This window comes from Lobosporangium transversale, assembly GCF_002105155.1.
Source record: "Lobosporangium transversale strain NRRL 3116 chromosome Unknown BCR41scaffold_5, whole genome shotgun sequence".
Classification (NCBI taxonomy): Eukaryota; Fungi; Mortierellomycota; class Mortierellomycetes; order Mortierellales; family Mortierellaceae; genus Lobosporangium; species Lobosporangium transversale.
The window spans coordinates 997,741-1,014,088 of record NW_019028983.1 but is presented as its reverse complement, the minus strand read 5'-3'; the positions used below and the strand labels follow the sequence as shown (position 1 = coordinate 1,014,088).

At 41.3% G+C, this 16,348-nt stretch overlaps 4 protein-coding genes across 4 annotated transcripts; 1 reads left to right on the top strand and 3 right to left on the bottom strand.

Annotated features, from left to right (window-relative positions):
• Positions 1 to 21: 21 nt before the first annotated feature.
• BCR41DRAFT_300369 (HAD-like domain-containing protein) lies at positions 22 to 1,273 on the bottom strand (the record flags this gene model as incomplete). The annotated part of the gene is made up of 3 exons (XM_022020566.1): positions 22 to 821; positions 934 to 1,023; positions 1,132 to 1,273. Coding segments are annotated over 3 exons (1,032 nt in total), but the record flags the coding sequence as incomplete, so codon positions are not given.
• A 2,997-nt stretch (positions 1,274 to 4,270) lies between these two features.
• On the bottom strand, positions 4,271 to 5,487 carry BCR41DRAFT_347511 (hypothetical protein). Its single transcript, XM_022023108.1, has 2 exons — positions 5,327 to 5,487; positions 4,271 to 4,852 (listed from the first exon to the last, which is right to left on the bottom strand). The coding sequence occupies exons 1-2, from the start codon at positions 5,409 to 5,411 to the stop codon at positions 4,410 to 4,412; spliced, it is 528 nt and encodes a 175-aa protein (XP_021884895.1). The 5' UTR covers positions 5,412 to 5,487; the 3' UTR covers positions 4,271 to 4,409.
• A 4,413-nt stretch (positions 5,488 to 9,900) lies between these two features.
• Positions 9,901 to 11,559, bottom strand: BCR41DRAFT_300726 (rab-GTPase-TBC domain-domain-containing protein; the record flags this gene model as incomplete). Its single annotated transcript, XM_022020589.1, has 4 exons — positions 9,901 to 10,425; positions 10,537 to 10,941; positions 11,029 to 11,390; positions 11,502 to 11,559. 4 exons carry the CDS (start codon positions 11,557 to 11,559, stop codon positions 9,901 to 9,903), a joined length of 1,350 nt encoding a protein of 449 aa, XP_021884894.1.
• A 2,405-nt stretch (positions 11,560 to 13,964) lies between these two features.
• On the top strand, positions 13,965 to 16,215 carry BCR41DRAFT_318581 (cyclin-like protein). The gene is made up of 7 exons (XM_022021320.1): positions 13,965 to 14,088; positions 14,358 to 14,464; positions 14,556 to 14,640; positions 14,740 to 14,864; positions 14,992 to 15,151; positions 15,294 to 15,699; positions 15,885 to 16,215. Exons 1-7 carry the CDS (start codon positions 14,057 to 14,059, stop codon positions 16,170 to 16,172), a joined length of 1,203 nt encoding a protein of 400 aa, XP_021884893.1. The 5' UTR covers positions 13,965 to 14,056; the 3' UTR covers positions 16,173 to 16,215.
• Positions 16,216 to 16,348: the final 133 nt, after the last annotated feature.

The following is a 16,348-nucleotide window of genomic DNA, read 5'->3' as shown; positions in this document are numbered from 1 at the left end:
ACATTCTGTGCTATTACAATATTACAATGACACTAAATGCCTCGTAGCATCCAGACTGGATCTTGTAGTCATCGTCATCCCTTGCGATCCTCCTTTAATACCCGATGAACCTGCATTCGTCACCTCTGGTCCTCCTCGTCGCATCCGACTAGTACTCTTTTCATCACATTCATTCTCATCTTCATCTGACGGCGATGGTGGCTTCTCGAATTCAATTTCGTAAATCATCATCGACGTATCGTTCACGTTCGCATGATCCGGTACAATTTCCTGAAGCGCAGAGAGATCCTCGACTACATCTACTGTCGTTGAGGTTGATGCTACTGGTGCTGCCAAAGAAGGTGTCGAGGCAACAAACGATGCGTCCAGGGTCGTGCCTAATGCTCCAAGTCCATTCATGCTACTGATCTGTTGATGCGATGCCAGTTGCGCCAGTGCCTTGCTAAGTCGTTCCTGTAATCTATATTGCTCATCAATCCTAGGACGAACATCTTCTACTCCCTCCAAAGTTTCCAAAAACGACATCACCTTGGAAAGCTCCCGATCTGACTTGTCATCATACCACGAGTCAATAGGAACACCATTAGAGATTTGATATCCAAAAGCTTGTGGAGAATTGTCAATAATCACAACTTTGGATAAATCTCTATTCAAAATCCTAAGATCCTTGATATAGTTCCCGAAAACAGGGATACAAGAATCGCGATAATACCGATGCTTGATATACTTTTTCTCCGGATCGATGATCTTGAGCAGCGCCTCAGCATAACATTCCTGGCTCGCTGTGAACGTGATGACTTCAAATTTCGCCGAGGTTTTTTCTATTAGTCGTCAAGAGATCCCATTCATGAGCCTTTAGCTTCAATCATCTCTTACCATATCTTTTCTATCTCTGCAATAAATAAAACATATCACAAATCCACATCAACTTACCAAGAAATTCGTGCATACCAGGCCGAATCCTACCATACACTTCCCAGGTCTCGTTATTATATTCTACAGGAAAGATAATATCAGGTGATTCTGTTATAGAGAGAATAAGACAGCACAACGATCAGTACTTTTTTCAATATGAAGGAGCCCATTAACCACGATGGAGTATCTCTTTATCAGCTGAAAGGTAAATCATACCAAGGGGTCTGGTGGCGCAGTGGACGAGGGTCTCATCAATATCTAAAACAAGTGTAATTGCAGGTGTTGACTCTGTCCTGTCCGGCATTGTTGAAATAAAGCCATGAGGCAAAGGTCCCAATGGAGGCAATGTGCCTATAAATTCCCAACTATAAAAAAAAAAAAAAAAAAAAAAAATGGGTATCAGGCCCTCTACAACCCCATATGTTTTAAACTATTATTAAACTCTCAGAAAAGTATCGGATCATCTACTTACATGTCAATTTCTTCAAAATCATCCTCATCATCCTCTGACTCGAGATCGGCATCTTCAGATTCTGAAGAAAGAATTCCATCATCGTCTACAATATACACAGAGACGTTAGAATTGTAAATCCATCAGACCGGCACTGATGTCACCAAGTCAATTAACATGCAATTGCCGTTGATATTACCATCTCCACGCGGGCTTTTCAAGATACTATAAAAGGTCTTGAGGTATGCATGCTTATCCATACTACTTGTGTCATCGATTCTAGCCAGTTTTGTACTAACTATCTGGTCTTCATCCATGGAGACCATTGGTAAATCCTCCATGTACTCATCATCGACTTTGCGTTTGGCATTGTTTGATGTCTGTGCTACCAAAACACTGCTGAAACCTGCTGTAGTCGCTGGCACTTCAGGCTTCGAAGCAATGAAACAACCTTGTGTATTCTGAGAAATGATATCCTCCATAGCATTTTGTTGGCGCGGCAGAGTTACAGATGTTGGTGGCTCCACCTCCATCATATCCTCACCGACAGCTGGTTTACTGTAATTCTCATAATCAACATCTTCCTCTTCCTCCTCCTCTTCTTCTTCTTCCTCATCGTCGTCATCGTCATCTTCTTCTTCTTCTTCTTCCCCACCCACAACACCTTCACCATCGATACCCATTTTCGCAATTTTTGTCGTTCGAGCACGAAGCCGTCGCCGGTTGGCTGGTAAACTGGGCACCTTATGGTGATTCACAGACTTTTTCTTAACTTTGCGAGGAGCCGCTTGAGCTCCTGGAGAAGAATAAGTTGTTGTGTTCGTCTTGTTTTTTACAGCAGCACTGTCCTGGCTACTAGAGCTTGTGGTTGACCGCGAGCGCCTTCCATGTACCGGAGTCTTCTCAGCCTTCTCTAAATGTCGATTTCGTTGAGACTGTTCCTGATCAGGCTCTTCCTCAAAGCCATGTCCCGATTCATGTCGTGCGCCCAATCGAGTTAAGCGAGGTGTCAAGCTCAAGTTCGAAATGGATCTGGCCTCAGAGACGACTCCAGCTGAAACAGGCTTTTGTACAGATCGACGACGACGCTGATGGGTAGGTGATCGGAGGTGGTATCGAAATCGGACTTCATCCTCTTCATCTTCCTCATCAGATTTTTCCTCCTCATCCCCAGGAATGTCGGATGCTTTGGTGGATAGTGTCCTAGTATGTGCTCGGGTACGACTTGTCCTTGTCCTGGCTCGTGTTGTTTCTCGTGTCTGTGACAAACTGCGTGTGGTAATTCTGGATTTTCTTTCTGTTAAACTTGAATTTTCAGTGACAATTGAGGTTGAACTTTGACTAGAGGCTGTGTTAATTCTTGATGTCGGAGTGGATAGAGTTGATGCCATCGGTTCTGTGATGGTGATAGCGGTGGTGACGGTGGAGGAGGAGGAGGAGGATGAACGAGAAGACCTAGTTTGAACAGGACCATCCACAGTGATATCAGCCGAAACCAACTGTATGCCCAAGCGGGTTGTTGCTGTTGTTCTTGTTGTTGATGTTGTTACTGTTTCTAGGGAATTTTCATTGCCATTGCCATTGCCATTGCCTGATATATCATTGGTATATTGCGTCAGCTGGTTTACACTACGGCTTTGTCCCTGTTGTTGCTGTTGCTGTTGCTGTCGTGAAGCCTTTTTCGTTCGAGAATTATGTACTTTGGCGCTGGCGTTTCTGGTTTGAAGCCTGGTGGATGCTCTTAAAGCTGGCCCTGGTCCTCGTGCGAAAATATCTGGACTTTGAGCAGGCTCCTTGAGTGCGCTTGCCTTCTTGCGGAGCAGCAGTCTTGGGCTATGTCTTAATGTGGCAACGACAGATGTGGAGCTTGGTCTGGGGTCGCCTTCATGTTGAAGCACGGCTAGACGATGTTCTGACGTAGAGATTTGAACTGAAGACGACATGCTTCTCACTTTCACTTTCTCTTACTTTCGTTCTCTCTTTCTCTCTGTTTGGATTGTAAATATTGACAAACTTGCTCAGCACGGCTTTTTTCTTTTTTCTTTTTTATGCTATAATTGCTGTTGCCGTTGTTGCTGTTAATACTGTGAATCCTGCTGCTGCTATTTGTTTGAGGTTACTGAATCTCTGTTGTGGTTGATGCAAATGAATGTGTAGGTGAATGCTTTTCCTTTTTTTTTTAATGAACAAGACTGATGGTCTGTATTATACACAACAATTACAAAGGAAAGAAAGAAAGAAAAAGTCTTTTGGTGATAGAGCGGGATAATGAGTGAGTGAATGTGATGGATAGTTCTTTACGCAAATCAGCACGGGTATATAATATTGAATAGGTTGTAGAAGAAAGAAAGGCAAAAAAAAAAAGTTTTTTGTGTTGGTCTGTTCTTTTTATCTTTGGGTTTGGATGAAACAGGTAAAAAAAAAAAAAAAAAAAAAAAAGACTGGTCAATGAAGAGAGTGCTGAGTAGCTTTGCTTTTCTTTCTAAAGGAAGATAAAAAAGAAAAATATGCAAACGTCCCAATGTCCAATTACAAGGAGCACGAATGGTGAAGTGTTACCAGTCAGTGGAATTGGAAACAGAGACAGAGTGCGTGAAAGTGAATTGGAAACACTTTCTTGTGTCAGAAAAGGAAAAAGAGGTCAGGGGAGCTAAAAAAAAAAAAAAAAAAAAAAAAAAAAAGAGACGAGACAGGGGAAACCCTCCCAGTGTTTTTTAAAACGTGATGTCGCTCGACAGACAAACGAAAAAAAAAAAAAAAAAAAAAAAAAAAACTCGGTCAGAAGGAGGAGCATTTGAGATATCCTCGTCATTGTACCATGTCTTCAACAAGACCTTGGGCTTGGCTAGATGGCTAGCTAGAATGATTTGGCGTTGATTACATTTATTCATAGAAATTAGAAAACACCTTTCCCGTGACCTCAAAGAGTTTCCTTCTTGCCCACATGATCTCTTGTTAAACTCGGCAGGTTCAAAATCTGTATTTGATATTTACAACAGCAGAAAAAACTTTCCTTTTCATACTATGACAGGAACAAAACAAATTACATAAACTTCTTGAGAAGACCTGCAACCTGTGGATTCTCCATTGCTGCTTTGACCTGAGGATTACCCAAAAGCGCAGCTAATTGGTTACCACCACCACTACCACCTGCACCACCAGCTTTGCTCATAAATAATTTGGTGACCGTTGCGATGGCAGTTTGAATAATAGCGCTCTTATCAGCTCCTCCACCGCCTGAAATCAACTTCATAGCCTCTGCCATAGCCTTTTGGACAAAATCACCCTTGTCTTCGTCTCCATCGCAGGCCTTGAAGGCTTCTACTCCAGCAGCCTTGCCGAGCTCCTCATCCGAGGCTTCCTTAGACTGTCCTTGCTGGTAGACTTTGTCGTGTGCGGCTTTAGCATCGTCGATATCAGAATCAGTAGGTGCCTCAACGCCCTGCTGAGCAACTTTGTTCAGCGATTCACGCTTGACCTCCTTCACTATTCGTTCACAAAGGGAGATGGCAACAGCCCACAATGGCCAACAGGGATACAAAGGATAAGGACGGTGGGAAAGAAGGGTATATTTTTTTGACACATGTGAAAGAAAGAAAAAAATTGTTAGTGATGCATAAACTTGAACAATATTTTCCCACTCCCTCTTGTAAATACCAAAGTTTGAGGGGAGGGAGAATTGATGGCCATTGCATTTTTCACTCTCTAAGATGTCCGCCTAATCTTCCTGAAGTCCATTTGTTGTAAGAGGTAACGCAAAACATCCAATACCAGAGTCGTCAATAGTAAGGACTGTCAACTGGAGATGATTCGATGTGCAATTGATAAGACACGCTCTTTTCCGTCACACGGCTTTCGAGACAGCGCCTCTTTCACGTCCTGCTCCAAGCTGCTTTCAAAGAAAAGGAAAGGAGAGAAAGAAAAAGAAATGGGTTGTTTGCAAGTACAGGTATAGTTTACCATCGTCATCGTCGTCGCTATCAGCACCACCGCCAGCTAAACGCTGCATCACTTGTTGCTGAAGGAGACCTGCGATCTTGTCCATGTTTGAAATATGTATGAGTACTGTTGGGAAAATAAAGTAGAATAGGAGATGTGGAAGGGTTGAGAAGGAAGAAAGGAAGAAAGTAAGAAACAAAATTGCTCTATTTAAAAAAAAAAAAAAAAAAAAAAGTCATCTGTTCCAGAAGACTGAGGTAAGCACTAGTTCCAATTGTTCCGATTGTTCGCTAAAAAGTCTCTTCATTAACCATGACTTTTTTTTTCATTTGGTATTTTATTTGTATTTATCACTCCAAACTACATTTTTTTTTTCAAAACATGCCCAAACTTTAAAGCTTTATGGTCTGGCTGATGACTCTCCATTATTCCATTCTCTGAGATTCAATTTCTTCCATCAGCCAGGCTTCATTTCAAGAGGCACTTCACATAACAAATGGAGAGTCTATAATAAACAATCTAGTCGTTTATTGGTTTTTTTCTTTAGAGGTCTCACTCTATTTATTAGCCTCGTCACTGACCCTGGATCTATTTCTTCAAGTCGAGAGGAGTATAGAAGGGGAACGGGGTTTATGTTCATTGGATTGCAATTCCCTTGGAGGCCTGTCTCTATGCTTGACTTCAGAAAAAGAAAGTAAACCTCAGAGGGAAAAAAAAAAGGCCTCATATTCCTAATGACGACGCGTTTACTCGAAGCAAATTGATGAAGCCCATAAAAGACGCGAGTAGATTGCATCCAGTGTTTGCTTTGCAAGGCTAATAAAGCTGTGTCACCACCGACTATGAGCTGACCGGATAGAAATCAAAGGGGCTTCTCGTCCCTGATTCTTTTCCTTGAGAAAGTACGATAATGATAACTTAGAACATCGCAATTTGGCGACTATGGCTTCTCGGATGAATAGCCTATCATTTTCTTTAGAATGCCGGGAATGTTGCTGAACAGTGGGGAAATATAATCATCAAATACAGTACACAAAAAAAGTCTTTTTTTTTCTACTGCATATCCACTCTGTATCCTTGCTAAATCATCTAAACGGCTTGGCTTCCAGACTTATACACTCTTTACATTGAATGACTCTGTCCTATTAGCTGATTATATCACAGACCTTATTTTTTATAAAGGTAAACGCGGAGAAAAAGCTGAAAATCATCCATAATGCCCATGTATAAACATTTGAATACTTTATGAGCAATTTCATATTAATTGACAATGCATCTCATCTGATCCTTTTGACTCGTTCCTGCAGCCCGGAGGGCTTGAAAGAGGAAGAAACGCCAGCCTGCTTAGATCTTCATGGGATAGAGGCAGGCGACAATGATAAAACAGAGCTTCGGAAGTCTTATGGCACAAATATCATTGCTTGATCTTGGCATAAAATAATGAATATCGTAGGCCGCATATTGAAGCGCCGTATATTCTTGAGAGAGTTATTTAGAGAGATGCCAATGTATTAGAATAAGTGCTGCAGAGAAAAGGAAGAAGAGAGAAGAGAGAAGAGAAAAGGAGAAAGAAGTACTCAAGGAAATCTGATTCAATTCTATCCTCTCGTTTTTTTCCTGCTCAAACTTAATAAGACCGAACAGTGGAGCCCACGTATATTTTCCAGTGGATAAGAATCAAAATAAGATGAAGAACAATATCTTACATTAGCTGGACAAGCCGACGTGGAACCTTTTGCGGGAGGCAACGAGACCAGAAGAAACAGCTACAAAATGGTTGTTTTGAACTCTGCGCGTTAAAAGCAAAGATTAACAAACCAAGGTTATAGAACTACCACTCCAAGGCGCCTTTCTTTATTCGGAAATTACCAACTAAAGTATGTTACAGTCGACACAGCTTATGGTCCATTGACAATACTTCAGCATGCAAGGAAGCAAAGAAACTGGTAGTGTTGGTCCTAATACTATTTTGTATTTTACTTGGAGGAATAACAACATATATGGTACTTTCCGCATGCCATGGTAAGTTGTTCCTTGATCTGTGGCTATAGGCATGATAAACCAGCCAGCAAGGGCAACAAGTTGACTTTATTTAGTACTCTTGCACAGCCACATGCAGTGTGGCGATCAGCTGTGCTGTATGTGGCTCGTGCTTAAATAAAGTTGTATAATTTTGTTATACTTTGTTCCTTGTCGATGCTTAAAGGCAATTATGGTGGCTACTTGAGCTCGCTCGACGGACCTCAGTAAATACTACGAGGGAGTAGCCAGCACTAAGCACTGGCAGCCTTGTCAAAATGAAGGGAATAAAGGTGGTTATAACCCGTTTTTTTTTTTTTTTTTTTTTTTTTTTTTTTTTTTCAAACAAATATAAGGTCATTCCAGTACCTGCCCTTGTTGTAATCAGTAATTATGGCAGTAAGTACCCAAAAGAGACGTGGGAAAGAAAGAGATCATTGTTTTTAAAGCCTCTCCCTTTGGCGTCCCCGTTATGCTGAGAACAATGTGTGTGACGAATGATCATTGTAAGCGTAAAAAAAAAGCTCCGTTTAGTAATTGTTACAGCCAAAATAAAAAAACACATCCCTCTTATCCTAAAGAACCATCACGGTAGAGGCCCATGGCTAGCATACAGCCAGCTGCATCCGAGGCTGTTGCCGAAATCAACATGCAGTCAAGAGTGATTGTTACTCTGCATTCCAGTCTGTATTGTGATGACTTATGTGGCATACTTCCCATGCCGCAAGGAAATGGAAAAGTATAGGGGCGCAGTTCGTGTTTTCCGGACAAAAAAAAAAAAAAAAAAAAAAAGAATTTGGTATCCATGACTCAGTGGTTTAATAGACGATTGCTTTGCCATGCTTACTTCACCATTGACAGGCAAGCAGGCATTGCAGTAGCCTGGTTGTAGCTTCAATAGGTAGTCATCTTATCCTGTAGTCCTGTGCGGCCTCAAGGGTTTCTAGGCGCATTCATTCAGATCAATGGCTCATTTCCACTAAGAGCATCGATAAAACTTATTAGATAGCGCTCATCCGTAAACATTAACTCTTGCAAGCGGGCCTCCTCTGTCTGCTGCAACTGCTGCGGATCGACTGCTGCAGGCTTGCATTGCACAGATTGCTAGCATAGATTCAGGAACAATCCCTAACCAGGAATAGTTCCTCAGGTTGAATCTTGAAAAAAGACGCCTCCACCTGTCCAGAACTGTGCTCCTATCCCTGCACGCCTTCCGCCAGTATTCTTGACTACAACTTTCCTTGGCGTCAGTATAGATGTACCAGCAATGATTTGAATCACCAGACCACAACATCCAAAAATAGGGATACTTAAATTCTCATTTGACACAATAGCCTTCGCCTTTCTCGATCCTTTCCTCCGCTCTTCAAACCATCTTTGCATCATGCGCTTATTGTTATTAAGCTTTTAAGCTCGCGATTTGAAACCATCGTCACTAATTAGAGAAACACTCCGCATTATTTGGAAACCATTACTTAAGCTTATACCCCGAGGACCTATTTTCAGTGCAAATGTTCTTTTGTTAATTCTTAACCGATTCTATCATGATTCTCCATAACGCCTAATCGGAAGAAAAGTTATAACATGAAACAGGCGCTTGTTTCTTTGCATGGAGCAGACAAGCTCTCATCAAGCTCTGATCACCTCTGTTACTGTCCCTTTTTGTCAAATCGCCCAGCAAAACAAAAGCACAAAAAGGCCCTCTACCCTGTCACCCCAAGCACTCAAGTAGACCTGCGTTGAGGGCTTCTTTACTACTTTTATTTTTTGCTGCAAGATACTTTTGGCTGCAGGATTTTTTTTTCTCGCTTTTCCCCAGTATATGAAGACTCATCACAATCCAGGCATACGTAATGGTAGGGCTTAAAATATGCCCATAGAATGGATACTTGCCTTTCTGCCCTTTATCAGTGGCATTGCAGGTTCATTTTTCCGAGAAATAGACAACGATATTTTTTTAAGGGACCAAGTGAATTGATCACAACGATGTTTCTTGGTCGATTTAATGCATTTTCGCTTCATTTTATAGTTTTAAAAAGGCAACAGAAATGTGCAAGCCTTGCAGTCTGGAATAAAGTATCTTGAATTAGTGAATCCGTTAAAAAATAAAAAATAAAAATAATCATGAAGACAGGATTCTTTTTTTTTTTTTTTTTTTTTTTTTTTTTTCAAGATTGAGGTCCACCAAACACGAGGAGTAGGAGTAAATAGACATGGGTGTGAAAACTGTGCTTCTAAAACACCTTCTCGTGGCCAAGCCCTGGCATTGCTTCTCATTTATCCATGGCGCATTCCTTGATTCCTGAAAACCGAGTATTTTTAGATTTTGAGCAAGCCAAAGCATACAAGAGGCTTTCATAAACGTGTCTTTCAGGAACCAGGGTTCAAAGAAAACACTCACTCCGTCGATTCCAAGAGCAAAAGTCATTTCGGACAGACTTCGAATAAAACCTACTGATTTCGGGCAGAGTTAAAATAAAAATAAATACTACTCACTACTCATTTAGGATAGAAATCGAAAGGAACAAAAATGGTTTTATGATTGTATAAAATGTGCATAACTTAAAGTTTGAAAACTATACAACCCCAAGAGCCTTTCTTAAATCTGCTAGTTTCCTTGTCAAGGCATCTCGTTGATCTTCACTGGCTGCATACTTCATCTTCGTTTCAATCAACATATTTTCCAATGACGCACACTGGTCCTCCAACTGTTCGTTCTTTCGTGTAAGCTCCAAGTTCCTCTCCATCACACTCTGGATTTCACCTTTCAGACGGTCCTCCACTTCCTTAGCCTGTGAATCCACAATCTTGGTTAGATCAATGACTTTCTGTGATAGCACATCGTTCTTGTCCTGAAGTTGTGCCATCTCCATCTTGCGCGTAATCAGCTCCTTTGCAAGCTCAACGTGCTCCTTATTGAGCGTGTGAACTGTAGCTTCTAGCCGTCGAACCTCCGCTGAGAGATGACGGTTTGATTCTCGGAGAGATTCTTCAGCAGCAATCTCTGCTTGTTGCTTTTGGATCATGGCCGCATGCTTTTGAGCGTACTGGGCCAGCTTCTTTGGAGTCACCTTGACGTTAAACGCGTCCTGAACAAAAAGCTCAGGCTTGCTCTAAATATATATATATATATATATATAGTAATAAAATACAAGAGGCATGGTTAATAAAGATGTATCCCTCGTTGTCTTCTTGACTTGCTTCTAAACTACGGTTGTGGTTACCTTGTAATACTCGAATAATCCATTTTTCAAGAAATCAACCAGTGCTTCAAAGTCATGGTGCAAGATCTGATCATGATTGGCCTTCAATAACGCGATTCCGAATCGCAGCAATGACTCTACCCCCTCCACAAAGAGAATATCATAGATTCTGAAGACTAAATCAAGAGGAAATTTGTATGCAAACAGAGTCATGAACCATTGAGAGGCATACATAGTTGATCGAATGCCTTGATTCTGAAAATGTTTGTAGACCAACGGAACCGTTTCCTCCATGAGTTGCTCAAATTGATAGAGTCTTAGTTGAAGCGTGCTCATATCAGGAGTAAAATGACCTCTCATGTCGTATGATTTCATCATACGGACCAATAAGCAAAAAGCCTCCTCATCTGGCATCTACAAAGGAAATGAATGATAGGTGAGTATATTGCTTGCAACTTCTATACTAAGATAGATGAAGGGAGGAGGAAAAAAAAAACTTACATTCAAGAGCAGTGGTCCAACTACAAAGCTTAAACCTTGACAGTAACCGACTTCGGAATCATAGAGGCTGTAAGCTTTGACTACATTGAACAAAGATTCTTGACCGAGCCCTTCTGCCTGAAAATACTCATGGTTCGGGAATGTGCGACTCATATCGCGGTTAATTTGCTTCTCATGCAAGCTTGTTGCTTTGAGTAATTCCGCATAGTCCGCCTCAAGTTGAGGATTCTTGGACTGAGCGAGTATCTGCCAGATCAATCCACGTAGTGCTGGTGGCACGCCTTTTTGTATCATCAAAGTCAATTGTTTAGGGTTCTTCTTAACTACACCATCGTAATCATGCATCAAAGAGCCCCAGTAATCTATATTTTATGACAATGTATTTAAAAGTATAAGTGTTCGTTAATATGTATTCATCTTTCAATCCTCATAGAAGAGATCTTTTTTTTTTTTTTTTTTTTTTTTTTTTTTACCCCAGTCCACATCTTCGCCAACTGATTCTTCTTTAGCATGCCCAAGAACTCGATCCATTTCTGACTCATTCGTCATTCGCCGCTTGCTCTCCTGTTCAACAAGCGAGTTTTGTGCTTCCAGTCGCGCGAGCAATAAATCCATATTCGAATCTATGGTTCGATTCGAGTACATCGAGGCACGTTCAGGACTAACATTTTGGGATCCTCGATGGTCAATTCCCGAAGTGTTTATACTGGCAGCTGCACCACCGCCATTTGAGCCCCAAAAGCTGGACCCACTTGGTGATTTTGATGTCGTGGATGGGGGAGTGGTCGTAGTAGTATTGGTACCAAAACCACGTCCCATGAATGCGCCTTGGATCGTGCTCGCAAACGAGCTTATTGGTCCATTGAGCATGCCAGTAACGCGAGACTCAGATGTAGCTGATGAGGCTGATGATGCCGGCGCCGGAGCAGCTGTCGCTGACTGTGAGTTCGTCTGAGAAGGCTGCTGTTGTTGGTATTGCTGAGACTTGGGATGAGGTTTGCCGTTAAAGAAGCTGGATGGGAAACCAGCGTTAGATGCGATGATAGACGTTCGGGGAGTCGCTGTTGTACTACCTTTGCTTCGTCTTTTAGCTGCATTCGGATCAGAGGGCTCGTCCAGTAAGACTTCGTTAAGCTCTGTGTCGGAAAGATCTGAATAAGACGATGTACGACGAGGGAGGCGGAAACGGCCATTGGTTAATCCACGAGTAGAAGATGCACTAGATATAGATCTCGAAAGGCCAGTTGCCCCGGGAGCATTGCGAAGGTGCTCATTGAAATCGGCAGTCCGAAAGTTATTCGAGCTGTTGGAAGCATCACTTTCGGATCCGGAAACACGCTTGCTTTTAGGATCCATAGGCGATTTCTGATTCGACATAAAGCCAGCGCCACTGACGGATGTTCTAGAGAGCGTCGGTGATGTTGAAGATGGTGCTGCTGCTATCCCTGTTTTAGGTGGCACACTATTGAGAGTAGAAAATCGACTCTGGGTTGGTGAGCCAGGATTGGACGGAGATCTATATGCAGAGGCTGTGTTAGAGATTGTCGACACTGGGCGTGTTGCTGTGGGGACTGGCGGTGCAACAGGAAATGTTCTACTTGAATTTTCCTCGGCGTCAGACTCGGACTCTGAGTTGGACTCTGACTCTGACTCGGAATGTTCTGGGCGATCATTACCATAGCCAAAGGAATGATGCTTCGTATGACTCGAGTATGGCCTTGTTGGATTGAGCGACGTACTAGGAGGTGTGGCGGAGGAGCGGAACAGATTTCTGTTCGGAGGGGCATCGACCGCTTCGTCGTCTTCGGGTGCCTGATCAAACGTTTTGCTACTCTGGCCATTTGTTTCGTCCTGCAAACCATTGGTGGAACGGCTAGGTTGATCCCTGTCTTCAGGCTTCCGCTCTCGTTCGTCTTCGTCTTCGTCTTCGTCATCGTCATCGCGACCATAGGTGTAGTCTGCGGGATAGGGATTGTCATCGCTATCATTCTCTTCCCACGAGGTTCTAGAATATTTTTCAGGAGTAACAGTGAGATTGTTCAACTTGTTTCCACCGACAATGTCCTTGGAAGGATATGGATGGATGTGTCCAGGATTGGATTCTGTGTTGGCTGTAGTGCCGTAGTTATTGATAAGACTGTGGTCCTTTTGAACATGGACAGAGGTGAATGAGGAACTGTTGTTGAGCATCATGATGTAATATTGTCTTCAAGTCTGAGCATTCATTGAAATGAGTACAGAAAGAGGGTATAAATGAATTAAAAAGATTTAGGAAGGAGACGACAAACAAGGGTGGAGTATTGAAAGAGGAAGAGAGAGTGTGTGTGAACAGGTGGGATGAAAAAGAAAACCAAGAGTGGCAAATAATGAGATAATTGGGAATGGCGTGAGTGAGGCAGTACAATTCTAAACTTGGGAAGCAAAGAGAGAGGATAATGAATGACCTACGAACAGTAGCAAAAGCGTGGAGTCATTGTTTATCTCTCCTTTTTTTTTTTTTTTTTTTTTTTTTTCCTCCTATGGTTACTATGGTCATGAACTGAGTTCATCATTGAGACGCCATCATGTGTAGAAAAATATCGAAAGCAAACATGGGAACAAATTATGTATTTTCATTCCCCGGGTCACTCATGATTTGGTACTGATATGAAACTAATTTTTACCAGGGGCAAGTTGAACCGAACTATGAAATAATCTCATAATAAGACTCTATTCTCAATTGAAAAGGTCTGTTGTACAAATTAAATAGTGAAATGAAATGGTGTTAAACAAATTGTTGACCGGCGGATGCGCCACCAACCAGGCCGTGACTGTCAACTTAGACAAAGTGGCTTTTCTTTCGGTACTTTACATCGTATCCAGGTACAACTCACGAGTGATTCTTGCTCTTCTGCTCCTTCTGCTCTTTCAGTCTTTGAGTCCATTTCACTTCGCCACTCCATTCGTTCCAACACGCCATCTGGATTTTTGCGTCAACCACCGCCGTCCAAAATACCTCTGCATCTTGCAACTTAACCAACTGCTCGATATGGCTGCCAACTTTTGGGTTTCCTCTCATGCGTAGGTGGACAGAAAAAATACCTCTGCCAAACTTTCTTATATTCCTTCAAACATCATACTCAAATTGATCAACCCACAAAATGTACAACATTTTTTGTTTTTTTCCTTTCCTTTTTTGTCTAGCTGTAATAATACACGGAGCCAGTGGTGTAGAATGAACTAAGAGAATTTTATATCAATAACCATTTCCTGGATCAGATTGCCTTTAACTTTATCTAATCGCATTATTTATTTTATTTTTTTAAAAAAAAAAAAAAAAAAAAAAATAGTACCCATTGGATTTTGGATCGGAGGCGACTTGATGAAGCAATGAAAGAAGATCTTGAATACGTCGATATTGCGACTCTGACAAAAATTAAATTGTGGTATTACAATCGTAAGTTCAAAAACCCGCCTAATTGGTGGATGAAATCCAAATGCTACCATGTTACCAGCAGGTTGATCAAGCTTGCTCTATGTCCATTTAGTTATCGGAAAGATCTGTAAACGGTTACAGTTTCGTCAACAGGTGGTAGCAACAGCAATAGTCTACTTCAAGAGGTTCTATACAAAGTAAATACAATATTTCGGAAGCGTGTGTATGTGGGTGGAAGTATTCAATCCTTAAGCTAACCTAATGAGCTTCCTTTGGATACCTTTGATTCCTTTCAGAAATAGCATGCGATCCACAGACCCATCTCTTGTGGCTGCAACCTGTATTTATCTCGCATGCAAAATTGAAGAATGCCCGCAACATATCAAACATATTATAGTAGACATTAAAGTCGTTCTTGCAGGTAACGTCTACATTTCAATCTTATCAAAAAAAAAAAAAAAAAAAAAAAAAAAAAAAAAGAGAAAAAGGAACTTACTCTATACGTCCCGCCTAACATTCTTGATATCCTGTTGCGCTACCTATTAAAGATCATGGAGGGTTTGATTATGATACATCAAAGGTGGCCGAGTTTGAGTTTTATTTGCTGGAGGAGCTCGAGTTCTATCTCATTGTTTACCACCCATACAGAGATCTTACTATCATCGCTAAGGATTTAAGACTTGAAGAATCGAATCTACAGGCTGCTTGGTAAGTAAATGCAAACAGGGCTTTTTTTTTTTTTTTTTTTTTTTTTTTTTTTTGTTACTCCTCTTTATGCAAAGTAAATAGTCTGTAAGCTCATCTTTGACTACTGTTTTTTTTTTTTTTTTTTTTTTTTTTTGCAACTCAGGTTCGTTATTAATGATTCTTTCAGGACAGATGTTTGTCTTCTCTATGCTCCACACATGATCGCCCTTGCTGCATTGTATATCATCTGTGTTGTGCATGCGGACCGATTCAAGGATCACGCTAATAGTAACAACAGTATCGTGGGCGATGGAAACAGTGGTAGCAGTGGTAGTAATAATAACATGAATGAGGACAGCGCCAGTATGAGCTCTATATCCCACAACACCCACAGCAACCCACACTTACATGCTCAATTGCATAGCATGGCTTCCAAAAAGGGAATAAGTAGTCATGGGCACGGTCACCATCATCATCCACATCACAATACTCCGCAGGTGGAAGGACATGGGATCAATAACAGGAATATGGTGCAATGGTTTGCAGACTTAAATGTTGAAATGGACGAGGTAAAAAAATCACTCCGACCTATGAAAGATATTTGAGATGAACAATCGAAATTAGATTGAAATCGAAAGAAAGAAAGAAGTCTTTGAGGGAGTATTAGGAGAGATATATGGTCAAATAGCACCTAATAATCGAGTATTTAATCCTAATGATGAACCCCTCAATCTCAATTTAATTCAATATTTAGATTATCGAGATTACTCAAGAGATTTTATCGCTTTATACTATTTGGAAAGATTATGATGAGAAGAACGTACCAGCCATGATCCACCAGCTAAGACGACCAACTCGGTTAATCACTTCTCAGAATCAGAATACAAAGTCGGAACATCAAGAGCTATTGGGACAGCAGCAACATCATCAAAAAGAAGAAGGTGAATTAGAACACCATCATCACCATCATCATCAAGAGCAATTAGATCAAAGGCACTATCAACATTCACAGTCAGATCCATCAGCACAATCATTAATCTAGCCCTCAAATACATACAACATTTGGCTATTTTTTTTTTTTCTCCCTCAGCCATTGTAAATAAATCTTCATATCCGCTTGACCATTGTAGCTCAGATACTATTACGAGGAGGGGTTTATTTTCTAATAGAGTAGATAGCGATATCTTTCAGATACACATTACAACACATCTTTCTCCA